Source organism: Perna viridis, chromosome 14 (genome assembly GCF_037379345.1).
Source record: "Perna viridis isolate PV_CMFRI_1.1 ecotype Kerala chromosome 14, ASM3737934v1, whole genome shotgun sequence".
Taxonomy (NCBI): domain Eukaryota; kingdom Metazoa; phylum Mollusca; class Bivalvia; order Mytilida; family Mytilidae; genus Perna; species Perna viridis.
This window is the reverse complement of record NC_142458.1, coordinates 19,406,342-19,426,834: the sequence shown is the minus strand read 5'-3', so window position 1 is coordinate 19,426,834 and position 20,493 is coordinate 19,406,342. Positions and strand designations below refer to the sequence as shown.

At 32.5% G+C, this 20,493-nt stretch overlaps 1 protein-coding gene across 1 annotated transcript; it reads left to right on the top strand.

Moving 5' to 3' along the window:
* Positions 1-1,527: 1,527 nt before the first annotated feature.
* LOC148598530 (uncharacterized) lies at positions 1,528-18,780 on the top strand. Its single transcript, XM_088560750.1, has 11 exons — positions 1,528-1,670; positions 4,184-4,240; positions 4,957-7,386; positions 7,857-7,950; positions 9,314-9,400; positions 10,427-10,480; positions 11,911-12,008; positions 13,069-13,170; positions 13,897-13,975; positions 16,088-16,240; positions 17,554-18,780. Exons 1-11 carry the CDS (start codon positions 1,599-1,601, stop codon positions 17,622-17,624), a joined length of 3,297 nt encoding a protein of 1,098 aa, XP_088416876.1. The 5' UTR covers positions 1,528-1,598; the 3' UTR covers positions 17,625-18,780.
* Positions 18,781-20,493: the final 1,713 nt, after the last annotated feature.

The following is a 20,493-nucleotide window of genomic DNA, read 5'->3' as shown; positions in this document are numbered from 1 at the left end:
AAAATATTTTCAAAATTTTATCGCCGGTTCCATAAAACATCTATTACTAAGATTTTCCTCAAATCCTTTCTCAACTCAAATTTTGACCAATCAGATCACGTAAAATTGAAGATTTGAGGATAAACACAGAACTTGAGGAAATTCTCAATTTGAGATAAAATTTTGAAAATATTAGGCCATTAGGCTTAAATCAATCGTATTTTAAAACATCCTAATCTATTTTTTGACTGTTCGAACAGCTATGTGAATATTTGATGTAAATATAAACAAGATCCATATAGTCAGGCTACACTATAAAGTTGGGTCAAATAATTTGAATATATCAGGATGCCAATATTAATACAAGATTAAAAAGCACGTTTATCGTGACATCTTAGTTTTTCAAATGAGTTGGTGTCTGATGAGATAGCTTTTCCAATACTGGAGCATACAAAAAAAAAAAAAAAAAAAAAAAAAAAAAAAGAAAAAAAAAAAAAAGAAAAAAAAAAAGAAAAGAAAAAAAAAAAGTAAAAGTTAAAAAAAAAAAAAAATAAAATTGAAATAACATTTAGCCTAACAGATATGTTTATTGTTCGTGGAGATAAAATTCTGAAAATATTTCCAAGAATTTGTTTGTACTTTAGAGAAAGTTTGCAGAAGAAAAGTTACAATATTTCGAAAACTGATTTTTACTCTAAAACGCACACTATATCATTGATATTTGTAATTTTCTCAAAAGTAAATAACAATGTTCTTCTTAAAATAGACAAAATAACAATTTACTTCATTGACGATGGTCAGTGCAATAATACGGAATTTTCTGCTTGTTTTGACACCGGCATTGAACAAGAGTCGTCAAAATATCTGTATCCATGTGTTAATGAAATACGAACTTTTCCCTTTCACCGCCGAAGTCCAGCTAAATAACCATTACGCCACAGGTCATTCCCCCAAAAAGTATGATTATGTTACGCTACCCCACCCCCAAACAAAGGATGATTTTGTTATTGCTGAAAATCGGATAAGCATTTTTTAATACAAGCAGAAAAAATGGTCCAAAACTGAGAAAATAATTTTACATTCATTAAAACAAAATAAACATGGAATTTTCTACTGTGAATTAGCGTTGCACGACATCTTTTCAATAATGGTGTGTTATATTTATGAGATATGAATTCGAACAATTCCCTTACGGCACCATATGCCAACGGTGACCCCAAAAAGGATGATTTAATATTTTATGGTAACGTAGAAGTTGTACTGGCATGTCAGTTTTAAATTAATTGGAAACTTAATGAAAAAAATATATCTATATTTGAACATTTCCATCCCCGGGAATTCATCTTTTAGAATTTACAGGACTTTGATTTTTATCATTCGTTTTTTCTTCTTCGTATGCTGAAAAATGAAGCGGTTTTATAGAGATTTCCCATTTTCTTCGGTACATTTGAGATGATTTGGGGCAATAAATTTTTTTAAACCGTTGAAACATTGTGTTAACAGCCAATTACCAAAAATGAAACTTCACTTCCCCTTGGAACCCCAAATGGTCAAACCGGAAGTTGATTTTTTGACAGACAGCAAAAACTGACACCGAAGAAAAACAGCTGGGAAAAGTCATGGTAGACATAAACAACAAAGTTCTGAAATATAAATCTTATTTGACAAGGAGCAATTTTGATGGAGATAAGGTAAACCGACATGGCACAATAATAGACATCGATTTATCTGTAAAATGTTTCTTCTCATAACACCTTATTTTTATCCCGTGGTCGTGCAGCAGGATCTGCACATACCGTCGTACTACAGCTTTTCCAACGTTTATTGGACAAATTCAGTTTCCCAACGAGTATTTAGGATACACATGTATAACTAATTAAAGGTTTAACCAACTAATAGTTAAATTTTGAAAACATTCATTTAAATTGAGATATAATGTAGTAATGTACAGTTGGCAGGTTGCCATGTGGTAAAGGCATTGGATTTTATCATTAGGTCCACATCACTGTAATCAAGCCCCACATGTGTCAGGGTTTCTAGGTACCTACCTTGGCCTGGGAGTTTCAAACATTTTCTAGTTGTGAGTATCAGGCTAAGTTAACACCTAGGGGCTAGTTCCCACTATCAAATTTACAGGGAGACATATACATTAAAATAATGAAAAAGATGATTCTAGATGTAGAATGCATTTTTTTTTCAAATAAAATCAAACATATTATTATCGACTGCTGTGAAATCACATAACAAAGGAGCCCCATCCCCATGCTGGTCCAGATGTCAAAAGAATAGGCCTGCAGCAGCGCTAAGATTGTCGTAAAAGGCAACTAAAAAGTGCTCAGAACCCTAGTCGGGGGCTAGGGCACTCTGCCAACAAAGTAACTGAGTTGTATGCCCTAGGTGTTGGAATGGGGTATCCTCATTGTGTTACATGTTGGGGTCGTCAGGCTATAATATGGAAAACCTGACTGCAAGCCTTAGTGATGCACTGTGTTGGGAAAGATGCCATGTTCCTTGCACATTAAAGAATCTTGCTGTGGTATTCGAGAGGAGTAGGGACCTTTGCGCTCTACCACAGGAGGCTAAATTATCTGACCCTACCCATCCCTCCCTTTTTCTAGTGGCAATCAAGATTAGTCGACCCTATTACCCTTGCGTCCCATCAAATTTTTCATTTCATCATGATCATTTCATGTTCATTTTATCATCCATTTCATGTTCATCGCCTGCATATGACTGAAATATTGCTGCTCAGTCATCAAACCCCAATAATCAATCAATCGTAACACAGGATAATTCTAATAGATTAACATGTTTGTTTCACCTGGTAATTCTTGTAATTTGAAAGCAAGAATATTTTTAAATTCAAACTCCACATTGACTGAAAGTGAAACTGTTGTGACTTTGATATTCCTAAACAAATCAGGTTTTCTATGGGCTTTACACATAGTGACATTAGAAAGCATGTAGAAAATTTACAAATTCAAGTGTGAGCACACACTATATGTACTACATGTACACACACTTAATGTATTCATGATTTATTATAGTCAGTTATTTTGTTTATTTGATATTAATTCTTTTGTTCTAATATTCAAATCTGAATCAAAGCGGAATTAACTTTTTCTGTTCTAACTTCCGAAAGACACCTTTCAAATTTCTACAAATTCTAAGAAATCTTGATCAGAAGAATATTCAGTCATCAGGGATTGAATTTCAGAAATTTTTACACTATATATTTAGCAAGTACTGAAAATTTACACCTGCAAAATCTAAGTTTTTGGGGATATTTTCGGACTTATATGAGTGCAGTGAAAGTGCATGGATTATTGAATTCATGGTTTTGAGGTGTTCATTATACACATCAATGGAGATCTTTTTATCTTTGGGGACCAAATTTTGTGGTTTGGCCTACCCATGAAAACCACAAAAATTAGTACCCCACAAACAATAGTACTTTCACTGTATGAAGACTTCAAGAATTACCTGTCAGACTTCCTGAAAACTGTCTGTCCATGGGTCCTGATTAATAAAGTTGATTGCACTGGCTTATTGAGAAAACATGGTTAAATTGAATTTCCTGTACACTTACATATGTATACTTTTAGTAATGTTCCAAAGCCATGGTATTCTTTAAGTGACTGATAGAATACAGTGGATTCCTGTTAATTGCATAGCCTATTTGTCAGACATTAATATTCAATTAACAGGAATTATTTCAAGGGAAAATACCTGAATATTTTCAATGTTTAAGTGGGATATATTCATTTATCATGTTTAATTAGATTCCTGCTGAGGTGTCTAGTCAAAAGAAAGAGAAAATTTTGTTGTTAAAACAAAGTTCATTAAAATACTGAGGTATTTCAGTAACAATGTATTGTTGTTTTATCTATTAAGGTATATTTTTGGGTAAATTTTGAAAAAAAAATTCTGCAATTAAGAGGAATTTTCTAATTTTTGGTCTCATGTTGTGCTAAAAAGAGGGTGTTTTACACGGATAAGATGGAAATTTTATGTGATTAACATGTTAGGTATGCGATTAAGTGGAATCCAAAGTCTACTGTATTTTTCTCAAGGTCATATTTTTTCATGTATCCTTGCATTTTCTTAAGACACCAGTAACAACATCATTGCACGTTTTGTTTGACTACCTGTAATCATACTGTCATATCTGACATATTTTAATTAGATTATATATATTTTTCAGGTTCTCCATGCCATTAAGAGGCTGTCTGAATTACCTATTACAGTTGATGATTTACAGGTATTTATTGTTAAGTAATATGACTCGGCAATTATAGAACACTATGTGAGTTACAAAAATCCAGTCTTGGAAAAATATGGGCATCTGTGAATAATGAAGGAAGACACTCAGTTAACTAGAGTAGAGGAGTATGACAGTAGCCAAAATGACCATACTTGAATCTTGCTTTTAGAGAAAGCCACATCTACAATTTTATGTATTCTGTAGAAAGCATAATGATTTGATTAGGAGAGGAGTCATATTCAGCTTTTTGATGTGTTTGTTGTTTTTTTCAGAAAAATATTTATTTGATAATACACTGTTTTGACATAATTGACATATAATCGTTAATATGCTTGTTATTCAAATTCTCCTAATCAGATGAACATTTTAATTTAGGATCCATACTTACTGTGGACTGGAAATCAATTAGATAATACTACAACATGTATAATATGTATAAGTAATGTATTTAAATATCTGACCAAGTTATGCATGCATACTAATAACAAATTTTTTGGGTAGTTTCTTTTTTACATAAAATATGCTTCATATGAGTATATTACTTTACTTCCATATATAGCAAAGAATGAAAGTAATTTCTTTTGTTTATACATGTATGTACCAGGTAAGTTTGAGTTTGTGACTCTCTCTAGATTCATCATCACGTCATTTTTTTTCATTTACAATCATAATTACTTCCAATTTATCTATTATCTTCTTCAATAATTTTACAGGTAACAGGCATTGGTAAAGTTATCAACAGTTTCAGAAAGGTTGATGGAGAGGTTGGCATGTATGCTAAAGCACTGGTTGCCAAATGGAAGGCATTAGTTGCTGCTGAACAAATACGATTGGAGCAGGAGAGCAGAGCTGCAGAAAGTGACCAGTTAGAAAGTAAATCTATGTCACCTGACAGCAATGAATACCAGAGTGCCCCATCTGAAGAAGGGAACCAGTCAGAAGCAGAATCACAATCTGGCCAATCAGAAGCCTCAATATATTTAGATAATGAGAGTGATAGCAGTGTTGTTGAGAAAGAAAACAGACACAATGATGTCTCTAAATACCAAAATTCTAAGTTGTTAGAAAGTAAACATGAAAGTACCTCCCACAAAGAGAAGTCTTCTAGAGAAAAAGACAAGAGACATGAAACTGAGAAATACAGAGATTCTCAGAAGCATCATGACTCCAGAAAATATGAAGAAAATAAAAAGGAGCACAAACAATCATCATCGGAAAGAAACATCATTGAAAACAAACATTCTAGCAGTAAACATGGTGACAAAAAGGGGAGTAGTCATTCGAAGGAAAAAGAAAAACAGAAGCGTAGCAAAAGTCACTCAAAATATTCTAGTGAAAAGAATGAAAAACATAGTAGCTCATCATGGGAAAGTAAGAGCTCTAGTAGTAAAAGCAGCCACAGTTCTAGTGAAAAAAGCAAGGAAAGTAAAAGTTTAGGTGATAGTAGCAAACACTCGCATGAGAAAAGTGAACATAGTAAGTCACATGATAGCAAACATAGTAAGGAGGCAGAAAAATCTAGTGAAAATAACGAAAAACATTCTAGTGACAGTAAAGATTGTAGTGATAAACATCACCATGGTGATTCTCATAGGTCAAAAGACAGTGAAGACAAACACAAAAGCAGTAGAAGTACCTCAAGCTCAAAACATAGCAGCGATAAGCAGAAAACTAGCTCAGGCAGCAAAAGTGACAAACATTCAAGTCATCAGCATAGAAAAGAAAGTAGGTCAGATAAAGACAAAAGTGAAAGTATAAATAAAGACAAAGAAAGTGATGGTCATAAAAGCAGGTCTACTGAGAAAAAGCAAGAAAAAGATAGAGAAAGGGAAAAGAGTGACAAGTCAAAGAGTAAAAGTGATAGTGAGAAAAATGAAAATAATGACTGTAAGAAAGAAAAAGAGACGGACAAACTTAGCAGAAGTAACAGTGAAAAACACAAATCTTCAAGTGAAATCAAGAACAAAGGAAATAGTGATGTGAACATAGAAAAACATACTGAAAAGGACAGTAAGTCAGGCGATAGTTCTTCAAAACATCGATCGTCATCAAGTCATAATAACAAGAAAAGTGACAAACATAAAAGTAAGGAACACTCTAGTGAAAAACATAAGCACTCTGACTCGAAACATAGGAGTAAGTCTGATGAAAAATCAAGTTCAGGGAAAAGTAAAGACTCTTCTCATAAGGAGGGGAAAAGTAGTTCTGATCACAAGCATCGAAGGGACTCTGAAAGAAAGCATAAGCATGACTCTGATCACAAAGATAAACATCGAAGTGATTCAAGCAAGCATAAATCAAGTGATAGTGATAAAACTAAAAGTGCTAGTGACATTATGGCAGAACTTGCCAAAGACATACTTTCTAAATGTGAACAGAAAGTGAAAGCATCTAAAGACTTTGAAATGTCTGGTGATGAAATTGATGAGAAGTCTGCAAGTCCTTTATTTGGCAAGCATGATGCTGAAAGTGATAGTCAGAAAGAAGAAAAAGACAGTGATGACGAGAAACCGAGGCAAAATTCATGGAGTATTGAAGATCTTGGAAATCCAGTAAGCAATGATGACTTCATGGACTTTTCTTTCGATGACATTGATAAAAGTGTGAGTGAAAGGATGAAGTTTATAGACCATGAATCTAAGAAATATCACTTGGCAGATTTTGACGATTCTGTGCTTGAAAACCATTTGACAAATGGTTATGAAAGCCCTCTTATGCCATTGCCTTCAGGGAAATATTCACACAGTTCAAAATTTTCTCATAAATCTAGTCAAAAGGACAAATCTAAAAGTGACAATGAAAGCAAAAAACGAAAGAGTGAAAATGAGGACAAGAAGTCGTCAAAATCACGGAAGCTAAGTGGTACTTGTAATTCTGAGGGACTATCATTTGGTGATGTTATGTCGACTACTTCAAAGAAAAAACCTGTCAAAAAACGGGAGGTAGATAGCAAGTATGAGCAGCTTATATCTAAATTTAAGATAAAAAAGAAAGGAGATGAAAGTGAAAAACCTGCAAAAAGTAAACCTTCTGATTCAAGGGGAGGCAAATCTTCAAGTAGTGGCCATAGCAGCTCGTCAAACATCTCAACAAGCAGTAAACGAAAGGCAGATCCGGAAGACTTAAAATCTAACTCTAAACTGGTGGGTAATAGTTCGAGGTATAAAGAAGATTTTTTGTAAGGCCAACCTTGAAAATATCTGCTTTCAGGTACATTTTTACTTAATGAGAATGTAAAATAAAAATAAGACTTTCTTAATCACTAGCTTTAATTGGTTGAACTGACATCAAAATTTGAGATTTACTGGTTCACACATATTCCCAGTGACCAGGGCCAAGGGGTTTCAGAGTTATCCCTATTTTGTTTACTGCCTTAAGGAGGTAGACCTAGGGTAAGGGACAAAACTCTTGAAATCAGTGATATGTTTGTATCATATTCAATTTCACTAAAGCAGAATGAAATCAGTCCAAGTTACTTTGATGCTTACATGAGATAAAATGCTTACTACAAATATTCCAATTATTTGTAAGAGTTGTGTCCCTTACCTTATGTTTATCTCCTTAAATGTGTCTGAAAGAATTCTTTTAAAATATTTTTATATCTTCCTTTCAGATCAAGCTAGAGCCAGTGGCCAGTAGTCTGCCAGAACCTATGGCTGATTACAGACCGAGGAAATACATTCCACCACCTGACGAAATCAAAAAAGGTAAGCTATCATGTAAAGTCAATATACATGTAATATGTAGTGCTAAAATTCTATTATACATTGGGTTATAAACATGACAATAATATTAGATAACTGCAATTCATTACAAGCCCTATATGACCCTAAATAACAAATAATGGACCACCCAGTTCCCAAGCTGGTCTATTACATTGCAATAAAAGCAGGCCCAAGTGCAAAGCTCAGAATTGTCATGGGAGGTCTGTTTTGTCTTAAACTATACATGTACATGTAATTTTACTTAATGGCGAATGTTTCTTGCCAGATTAAGGGAAATTCTAAAGACCTTTTAGCAACTATCTAGGTAATATTGATATGGAATAATGAACAAATAAAACTTTCTAATATGAAAATGAGAAGGCTTTTTTTGCTATCATTGTTGCTATGCTTTTGCCAATTTAGGAACATACATAAGATCAGATAGATTTAGGATACTGTGTTTAATCTAGTATTAATATCATTTAAGTAGCACTCCAGCTAAGGATCATGCAAAATGTGATTCATGGGTAAAAAGCCTACATATTTTTATTTTTGATATTTTGTTTGAAATGTTATAGTAAACAGAAGTAAACGTGGTTTTTCATAAAACCCGTGCTCTTAGGAGATAAAAATTATGTAGAATGCACTGTAGATTTCAATATTAAGGGAGATAACTCTGTAAATGGCGCTCAAATACAATAGAATCTATTGTATTTTCAATGTCGATTATCTCCTAAGAGCAGGCAGATTTGAATGAATAATTACACATTTCATAGTATAGGCCCATAAAACAACTTAATTACAAAAATAAAAATATGTAGCCTTTTTTGGGGTGTATCACATTTTTCAGATTTTGCATGATTCTTACAAAGACAGCTACTTAAGGCTTTGGGTATAAGAGGTGGGGCTGTTTGTACTCAAATAACATTTGACTAGGATAATACATGGCTATGTTGTTATATTGTTGATATCTCGACAAACATAAATATATGCAGGACTTAGTATAACACATGTTAAAAGATCAAACAATCACCAAAATATATCACTTTGAACAGAGCGATTGTAAGCCATTTATGTTTCTAAGCAACTATACTCTTAAAAGTAGTAATTTTTGTGGTTTTGATCAAGTAAACATATTCACGGGTACCGATTTCTTGAGTTCGAAGAAATTGTTTAGCGTTATATTATGTTTAAGATCAATTTCGCGGGTAATATATTTCATAATTATATATCAACCACTCTGTCCCTATAAATCTGCATATTGCTGTCCTGTTATATATGACTTTAAAAGCCATGTAGGAGTTCCGTTATTTGACATCATTAAAAATTAGAATGTATGTATTAGACTTTAACATTGTTATTGTAGCTTCAGGATTTGATGAGTCAGTTATTGGTCTGAAAAACTATGAAAAGACAAAAGTTTACTCTGGTAAAAAGACAAACGTTGTGCCAGGTAAGAATTTATACAGAATCGGTTCAGAATAGGGAAGATGTTTGTTTGTTGGGGTTTAACGTCCGAGCAGCAATATTTCAGCTATATTCAGACAATGAACATGATATTGATGATAAAATGAACATGAAATGATGATGAAATGAAAAAGGGATGGGACACAAGGACAATGGGGTCGAGAAATTTTGATTGCCACTGGAAATAGGGAGAGGTGGGTAGGATCGGGCAATTTAGCCTCCTGTGGCGGAGCCCTATGGTTCCTACTCCAGGAGAATACCACAGTAGGGTTCTTAAACATGCGAGGAACGTGGCATCTTTCCCAACACGGTGCACCACTATGGTTTGCGGTCAGGTTTTCCGTAGTATAGCCTGACAACCCACGCCAGGGGTACCCCATTTCACCACCTGGGGCACACATCCCAGTTGCTCTGTGGGCAGAGTGCCCTAGCCCCCGGCTAGGGTTCTGAGCACTATTTAGTTGCCTTTTACGACAAGCTTAGCGCTGCTGCAGGCCTATTCTTTTAACACCTGGACCTGCACGGGGCAGAATAGGGAAGAATAAATGTACAGAATTTATTTATAGTTACAATAATAACTCTGCATAGATACCGGTACTACTTATGCTTTAATATGTCTAAACCATGCATTTGTAGATATACTTGTATTAAGGCAAAATTATGTTTATTACATAACTATATTGTGTGCTATTAAAACAGCACAATAGTTTTTTGCAATAGATTATTTAACTGTAGCATTGAAATTTACTTTCAGGAGTAGGTCTAGGACTTTTCAAATCAATGGTTAATGTAACCAAAACTCCTAATAAGTAAAGTGTCAATGGAAAGAGTTGAAGGTGTAGGACCTAAGTAATAAATTTTCAAAAGTTCAAGGTCAGAAATGGACTGTCCCTGACCTTTTACCCTCTTATTTCAACCTCAAAACACTCAAGAAAAGACATGGGTAAAGCCATACAAAACAATATTCTATGTTTTGCATCATTCAGATTTCAATTCATTGTTTACTTTACAGAGGTATACAAACTTCAGGACTTGTGTATGCAGATACTGATGAACAATATTGAAAGTAAGTACATGTAGTTAACTAATGACGTGAATTTTTCTATTACAATTATTTCTTGTTTTCAAGGATATCAGAAATAATATAATGAGTATTTATCTATTGAGATGAATATAATATATATTAAACTGAATAATAAGTACGATTCCAACAATTAAGAAAATTAATACATTGTCTAAATAATCAATTAACACATCCACATTTTAGAGCTTAGGATGAATATGAATAATCAGTAGCCACAATTCAAGGTGAACCACGATCCAAAAAAAATAACAATGACACACTGAAGAGTTTTTGGTCAAAGGAAAAAAAATCTCAATTATTTTTGTATTAGCGGAACACATTATGGAGGTCACTTCTGGGTATAGTTATTTAGTAATTCATTGTTGAGCAATCAGGGTCTGTCTGTCCACGAGCAATCCAGTTTGAGTATATCATAATTTAAGAAAACTAATACATTGTCTCTAAAATCAATTAATACATCCACCATCCATCATTTAGAGCTTTTTATATACCTGTCCATAAATATCTTAAATAGATTGGTTGTTAAAATTTACCTTCATGCAATTGTTATTTATGAGTATCCAAATTTAATTCTTACTTGCATCATTCAGCAGAACACTTATACTTTTGTTGTAGCAGCATAGCATCATGCAGTTGCAGAGCATTAATACAGCTAACAAAGTTGCTGAAAGATATTAAAATGCAACCATTTTTTCCCATTTGAAATAAGATTGTAAAAAAAGGTACAATATAAGGAGAATGAATATGGTGAATATGTCAAAGAGACAACAATTTTACAGGGATGAAAAATGTCAGATCAAGGCCACCAGTGGGTCTTCATTGAATGAATAGTAAACAAACACACCACTGGGTAGGCCGCAGCTGGCTCCTAAACGACATTACACATAGGTACCCACTAGGTAGGCCGCAACTGGCTCCTAAAGGACATGGCACATAAGTACCCACAGGGTAGGCCACAGCTGGCTCCTAAATGACATGACACATAGGTACCCACTGGGTAGGCCACAGCTGGCTCCTGAACGACATTACACATGTTGCAGGTGTATACCTTTCTATATGTTTACACTCTCATGTTTGTTTTTGGTCTGTACAATTGTGAAAGTACTTGAATTTATTGGTACCAACTTTCTTGGTTTAGAGAAAAATTATCTATTCGTTGATTCTGGAATCCACTCTATCATAAAAACGATTTGGAAAATTCCTTTTCATTGGGAATCAAGTTACATCATTTATCAAACCCTCGAAAACAGGGAAAATTGGGACCTCATGAACTATAATACTTTCACAGTATGTAGAAAGTGTACCCTTTTACATGTATACATGTTCACACTTTCACATTTGTTTTTGGTCTGTACTTTGTAGAAGGTGTACCCTTTTAAATGTATATGTTTACACTGTCAGGTTTGTTTTAGGTCTTGACTATGTCGGTGGTATACCCTTCTATATATTGAAGCCAGTACTAGAGAAATGTTCTCCTACTGATCTCTACAGACTAGAGGACTACAATCCCGTGAGTTATCTCTCTTGCAACTCTCATTTCTATGATTATGAGTACTTTTTTGTAGAAAATTATTCTCAATAGAAATTTGAAGATCAAGAGATGTTCTTAAGAAATGATTTTCTGAAATTGTAGAACTTTTTCCTTTTCAAAGCATATTTTGTAGTAAATTTTACTTTTTCTCTGATTTATATTCTGGCAGTCAAAAATGGATATATTATATTTGACCAATTGTAGGACCTGTTATAACATGGAACTTTAGGCTAACCACTGAAATGTCTTTTTGGCATATTTCCTTTTTTAAGATATTGCTTAACCCATACAGTAATATTGACAAGCTGTCACATCAATAACATGTCCAGATCAAGGATCCGGAAACGGTCAAAAATGCCGGTCATTGACCGACATATTTTGCAAATGACCGATGACCATTTTCCAATATCGGACATAAAAAACTGTAAACCCTTATAGATTACAGTCAGTGTGGTATTATTACTGTATAAATATCCTGTCTACCTGTCTAATTGTTTTACCTGTAACTGATTAGTTGATTGCATAATTAAATTAAAGCTACATGTGCAGCACCATTGCGTATACAAATTAATTGAAGCGACTCAGAAAATTTTCATACATTTATTACTTGATTTGAATAAAAAAAAGATTGATCAATCCATCATTTTCCCTTCGATCTTTCAGTGGCAACGAAAGCACACTCAAGATGATGTCACGAATTGCCATTATCAAGAAATTTTCAGTTATTTCTTATGAAACTGGGAGGTTCAGGGTTGATTTTTTTATCAGGAAATATTTTGGTCACATGCTTCAACATACTAAATATTTTGTCAAAAGCTGTCTTTTACAGTTGAAATTTTTTTAAGGTTGTAAGTGGATTTTGCCAATATTTCTTGTATCAAAATATGTCACAAAATTAAGTGTTGTTCATGACTTTTATATATTTGATGTGCATATAAAATGAACATTGCCTTTGTGGACAGATTTTCGAGATGGTTACTGTAATAATTATATATCTATTTTGTGTTATATATGTATTATCTGTATGGGCTATTTTCAGCATTTCCTTGAAGACACTGACTACCTGTGGAAATTCCATTGTAACAAGGAATTCAAAGGCTCAGATTGTGAGGAAATGGAATCATGGAGAGAATTATACTGGGTAATCTCCCTTTAGTCTTGAAAATTAGTGACAGTCAGTTTTACGTTTGATTCTGATGAGGGTAGGAGTTCCAGAGTTAGATCCTCATTTTGTTTGAAAAATTGTTGATTTTAATGCACTATTTTTGGCAAAAAAAATGACTTATGATAGCTAGAACCCCTTTCAAAATTTCACAATTTTCACTAGTTTATTTTGCAATATTTTGCGTCTACTAAATGTTCATTGTTTAGGACGTAACGTAAAAAACAAGAACTGTTACGTAATCTAACAATTGTTTTTTTTTTAATATCCAATAGTCAACTAGAGATATTTGTAATGGATGTTGTGTTAGTGCTGACTAGCATGTGACATTCCACAGGAAAATGGTTAATAACACCTAGGTACCCAGTATATGTCATAGCAACATCTGTGTATATGGGATTTTTAAAAACATTATCTGTTACCAACAGAATCCTAGAAATATATTTACATATGTAGTACATGGATAATATTTTTGTGAAGAATATTTGTTTTCTCATTACATAAAACAGTAAGCATTTTAACATTGAAATGTTCATCAAATCATTTTCATTTTCTTAAATCCTAAATTTCAGCAATCTGATTAGTCAGTACTAATACTTGAGTTGAAAATGGATTTGATCAAATTTCGAAGATTTTTGAACCAGCTCTGGAAAAATTTACTTTTAGAAAAAAAAAGGTTACAGGTTTGAACATTGATCTTTTCAGAGGAAATTTGATGAAAGAGAGGAAAAACTTAAAGCTGTTAGACAAAACATATCTGCCGCTCAAGTTAAAAAAGATCCAAGTAAGTTTTAGTGAGTGAAAAGGAAGGAAGGTTAGGAATGATTCTTTAGGTTATGACTGGAACCATTTAGGAAGTAAAGGCCAAAAAGGGGCCACTGAGATTCTGATCAAATTCATATCATGTGTCAATTATCTAATCACAATCAAATTTCAAGGCTGTATCAAGCTTAAGTAGTTTGTCCATGTTTACTCCTACTGAGGTAGTACCAAGTTGCACCCTGCTAAGCATTTTATTGTAGTTATGTATCTGCTTCATTTTGTGACAAAGCCTACATTTACTAAAAGAATTGTTATCTAGACAGACTTATGAAAGAAGATATTCTATGAAGTATGATAGTATTTTTTCTGTGGTGCCATAACCTCTGCAAAGAATGGTTATTCAATCTCCTTTCTTTAACTCTTTTTACCACATTCTGGATATCTGATGATGCATCACCAGATCCATTTGCATATCCATAGTTAAGTAGGTTTCAATTCTTTAGTATGTGATATTGCACTTTGGACTTCCAGCATAGACAAGACATCCGACCAATTAAACCTAATCCTTTAGGCGCACAATACAGCCAAATGTGCCACATATGATTATCATATGGTGCTCGATTCATATAATAATCATATGGTAATCATATTACAATCATATGATTATTATATGATTTTCATATGATAATTTTGGCATAAAAACATATGACAATCATATGTTTGTGAAAAACATATGATTATCATATGATAATCATGTGATAATCATATGTATACCGAAAGATATGATTATCATATGGTCCTCGATTTATATGATAATTATATGATGCAAACCATATGATTCTCATGTGTGGCACATTTGCCCCTATAGGTTTGTAAGCATTGCCTTTATTTTTCATGGTCAGATCATGCATGTTCATTGTTGTTTAAATCCTTTAGTAGTATTCTTTAAGAATACAAAAATCACAGGTTTTGGTCCAATGTAAGGTATTATAATTAGGAGCGGCAATATGGGTTTGATTTTTATAATCAATGGTATTTCATGTCTCAAAGATGTAAATCCAGTCAGCTGAACATACTGTATTTGCTGAAATGTTTATTGAATTCTTTTCTGAAACTAAAAGAAAAAGTATTTTTAATATGTTATAAGGTATTTTTGTATTTATAGTGGTACATATTGTCCCAAGTATATATTATATTGCACAAGCTTGTGTGTGCAATATGAAGATATTTACTGATAACAATGCAATAATCCTTTTACTATACAATGATGAATATTTTACTTGTATAGAGACAATACATTTTTTAACTAATGTATCAAATATTTTACTTAATGTACTAATAGTTCAAAATTTCCATTAAATGTTCACATTTTAACTAGCACAATATACATCTCTTTGTTTTTCATTGGGCCATTCTAAAATTACTGTTAATCAATATAAATCTCATCTATTAAAGGAGTGACTGTTATATTTTTTCAGTCTATGAAGAGTTAACCTCAATCACATGGTGCACACTAAATAACTGGCATAGCAGGTTATTTTCAAGTGTGCACCCAGGGCACTGAGGTTATTTCAAATAGACTGAAAGACATTTTTTATTATTTAATGTTGATATAAAAATTCAAGAAGTAAATCATTGAAAAAGGTTAATGACATAGTTAAATTACAAAATTCGGTCTATGAGATGATGGACAAAATTTTTTATCCAATCAGAAAGTGTGTTATTTCTGAAATTAAATTATATGTACCTACAAGAACAAAAACTGTTCAGTAACTGACCTGTCTCAGTAATTGAGACCACAAAACCTTTGTAGTTGTATAGTGGTATATCACTCATCCACATCACTGTGATGTGATAAAACCTCCATTTTAAGATGTTTTGTTGTTCTGTTACCATGGGTTTTATTGCTTTTGTCATCAGGGCCTTTCATAGCTTACTTAAAGCTGTGTTTTCACTTAGTGATCTCTGTAAGTATTTACTATTTTGTTATGGTTTGTTTTTTTTTTGCCTTTCACCATATTTGTTCCTTTTTCTCTGTAGAATATGATTAAATGAAGAAGATAAATAGCAAAAGTTGACTTCTGCCAAGAAACTCAATAAAAACTTAACATGATTTAGTCCTTTTTACTTTCAGTGCGACAAACTAAATTAGCCTATGTTGATGTGGTGGCCAAACCTCCAAGGGAGGTGAGACGTCAGCAGATAAAACATGGGATTAGTAATGCCCCAGTTACTCATGGAAGGATCAGTAAATTTGCCTCAATGGATGTTGTTCCTCTGGGTAGAGGTGAGTAAACAAAAAATAAGGTATATTTACAAAGATGCCAACCTTTATGATTTGTCTGTAATTTTTGCAAATTGTTGGTATAATATACGGTCTTGCAGTCAACTGCTATTATTTAATGGATTTTCAGTTGTTTCCAGTTTGACTAGTTCCAGGTTTAAAAAACATATTCTGATCAATTAGACGCTTCTTCGAAAGAATCACAATGAAGATTTGGATTGTGCAGTGCATTTGGGTATCACATGTGTTTTCGATCTCGATTAAGATCTGGTTTCCAAATAGTGAATGAAACACGTTTTCACCTAAAACAAATTTCAAACTTAATAATAATTACTGACAAAGGTGCCAAATTATGTACAACTAAATTCATTTTTACTGATTGTATCAAAAATCAGTTCGCATCTATTCATTAATAAATACTTTTGAAACTCTTTTTAATTCTTGTGTAAGTTATATTAAAGACTTAATCATTTATTAACGAAATAACACGGATTTTGTGTTGCAATAAAAGAAATCTTATGTCTGTATGTTGTCTGCCCCTAACATTTTGAGAAAGTAGATAACATGTTATCAGCTCTCTTTTGATCTTCCCTGATATCACTCCTTTTAAAAAATAAGTCAGGTGTCATTCTGTTTATCGGTTACGCCATAGTTGATTTGACCATACATTGTCGTTTGAAATTGCAGATGTTTTTTTAGTATCACAGGAGTGGCATGAGATAGAAAATAAGGCGGTAAGAACAATTCAAAAATGATTATTCCCCAATAAACAAAAATCCCATGTTACAATGGGTAGCAATACTGCCAGAATTAGTGAAAAAGTCAAATACAACAGAAACATGAAAAAAGAATCAACAGAATAGACAGCAGACTTTATTCATTAACCTATATGCTTTTTGTATCAATAGAAGATGTGGTAAATAATTCATCACTGGTGTAAAATATGTGAAAAATGAGGTTTATACAAGGCTTTTCAAATATTGCCCTTGTTATTAGCCCTCTATTGATATCATCCCATGACCTAAAGCCCTCAGGGCCGATATCAATAGAGGGTTGATACAAGGGTAATGCATGTATTAATCTATGAGTAATATGTCTTCTTGGTTTTTATTGTCGTAACATCATGGGAGTTGTCATTAGTAAGTCATACCATAGACCTACATATATAATATAAAAGTGTTGTTCATGGCAACCATCCAGCCTACATAACATCATTTGTAATATCAACTAATTCATCAACAACCCACTAAGAAATTTAAAAGAAAATACTTTTCCTGTGTCTCAATTCATAATGTATTGTTCATTTATGTTTCCAGCTGCAAAGCCACCTACCAAAGCACCAATGATGGCAAAGACATTGAAAATGATTGGAAAAATAAGGAGGTGAAAGGAACAGCTTCTGTATGTATATGTTGGAGGAACAGTCTAGTTGATTACAGAGTTATTCAGTCTATCAGTTGTTTTTGTACAGTGATCTATAAAAATGGGCAACCCCTCTGTGATGAAATATTTTCTGTTAAAGTATTTTTCTATCATGATATTAATTTGTTTTTTTTTAGTTCGAAATTCTGTATTTTTTTCAGGCTAGTTTTTTGGTATTTTCTAAGAAAATCTTATACTGTGAAAGTTCTTTAATACATGGATACCAATTTTTGTGGATTAACAAAGAAACACAAGTTGGTGGATTCTTGAATTTGTGGTTTTGTGGTTTTTAGTATATACATCAATGAAAATCTCTTTTTTGTTTGGAACCAAATTTAGTGGTTTGGCTTACCCACGAAAACCACGAAAATTGGTACCCCAAGAACAACAGTACTTTCACATTAACTCAGAACACAAGAGTTCTGCAGCAATACTTCTTCAAGGTAAACTAAATTAATAACTGACCAAAATCAGATTGATTGGGAAAATGAAAAAAAAAAAGCGGATGGAATTAAATGTTACAGTGTGAACTGTAAATACAGGGAAATTTGGACTGGTGCTTTTCCAATAGATATTTAGTTAACACAGGTTCAAATGTATGTAATCTTACAAAAAAGAGAATTTCTAAAAGTTTCTGGTTTAGATAGATTTCCAGTTTATTCAGGGTTGTTAAGACAGGTTTCTAGTTCATTTAGATTGGTTTAGACAGATTCCCTGTATTAAGTGCTATTTAGCATAGTATGTAGGCTCTGAGTTGTATTTTAACTGCCCCTGCCTTTATACACAGTATATTGATTTGTATAGAGCTTAATGAAAATTATGTAAACAAATTAAGCTTCTTTACATATAATCAATCAATGAAATGTTTTTTTTATTTACTCCAGGAATGTTTCTAATAACCTTTTCCTAAGTTAGTCCACTCCTTGTATTTCAGTTTCGTTAAAATGTGTAAATTTGTGGATTTTTCTTTTACTCATGATTTATGACTTAAATATAATGATGGAATATGGTTCTGATTATAATTTAAATACAAAAAATTCCAATCATATATATTGCAAATTTTGATATGCTGTACACATGTTTTAAGGAGTAACCTCCATCAGCAACATTAGAAAAAAAAATAGGAAGATCTAAATCCTACAATTCATTGTACACACAAATGCTGTCAAAATAGGAAGATCTAAATCCTACAATTCATTGTACACACAAATGCTGTCAAAATAGGAAGATCTAAATCCTACAATTCATTGTACACACAAATACTGTCAAAATAGGAAGCAGTGATTTATTTATTATGAAATTGCATGAAATATTGTCAGATGATTCAAGAGAAACACAATTTTTTATTTATACATTTCATACCAAACTTCTCATGTTTGAAAAATAAAAATATTTATGACAGTTTTCATGATGTACTTCATTATACATGTATATTTTTCATTACAAGGGAAATTTAAGCATTTGCATAACATGAAGTTGAATTTGTGCTATAACTGAACACCTGTGATTAATTTGATAGCATAGTTGTGACATATTTTATGCCTCAAGTCTGATCGGAACTATTTTATTTCAAGGCATTATTTTTTTTTAATTCATCGTTTGATCTGGAGAATGATTGCTTTATATTAGTTGTACTTAGTTTTATTTATTAGTGCTTTCAAGTATAATATATGATATTGTGTTAACTATTTTGATTTGTCTGTTAAGTATCAGTCCACATAAAATTCAGACACTAGAAATAGTAAAGTGATTTATGGTGTAGAAAAACCCATCAAACAAACGATGCTCTTTCAGTCTATATATATGCTACATATTCACATAACAGTAATCATTTCTGCATTCAGTTCTGCATTTTGTAGATAAATCATACATTTATTTCCCACGTATGTCAACCAAATGAAAACAAATCAAGAACGATAACTCTTACAAAGTGCCAATTTTATGTACAATCTATATTATTTTTATCTCAAAAGCGCAACAACCAAATGAAGAACTAAAACTGGTTTTGTGATTGGTAAATGTTTTTGTACAAGAAATAGAACTGAATTTGGTTGGTTTTTGACATGCATGAATTACCTGTCTGATTTTTATAAAACTGCTACTTAAAACTTTCAAAGCTTATTCTGTGAAGGTAATTTTAATGTCATTTAATATGTGAAACACTTTCAAAGAAACATTGAATCACACATGTAGGAACTATGAAGACTTGCCAGGACATACACATTGTAAATGTATCATGGGACTTTGTTGGTGACAAAATCTGTCATGGCAGTTTTCTACTTCCTGGTCATTAGCACAGTAGGTGAAACTTGATGTGCTGAAAACTTCTTTTCTGCCATTATGCAGAACTTTTTTGTACCATAGTATCAGATCCTATATTCCCCTTTAATGCATTTTTGGACTTCTCTATCAGTAAGCTTCTTTCTGTAGTTTTTGAAAATACATGAACTTGATGATATAGTTTTAATTTATGAACTTCTCAAAACAATTTGAAACTTGACATTTCTTGGTTTTTTTGATTTTATGGTGTTTTGTCTTTCATTTTCATAATTGAAATACTTATTTGGTACATTCACAAGCTTAAGTTTTTTTTTATTTTTTAATATTGAAGTTGAACCTAATCCAGGGGGGATTTGAGCAAAAATTTCTCTTTGTTTGAGGTTACTTTTCCCCATTTCTTTTTTGAGAGTGAGAAGTTTTTGTAGTAGATGACATACTCAAAAATGTCAACAATTTTATTTTTTAAACAGAATTCTCTTCACAATTGTCCTTGTCATTAATGTTTAGATCAGGCCCTTAATTTATTTATGTACTTCAACTTATGATATATATAC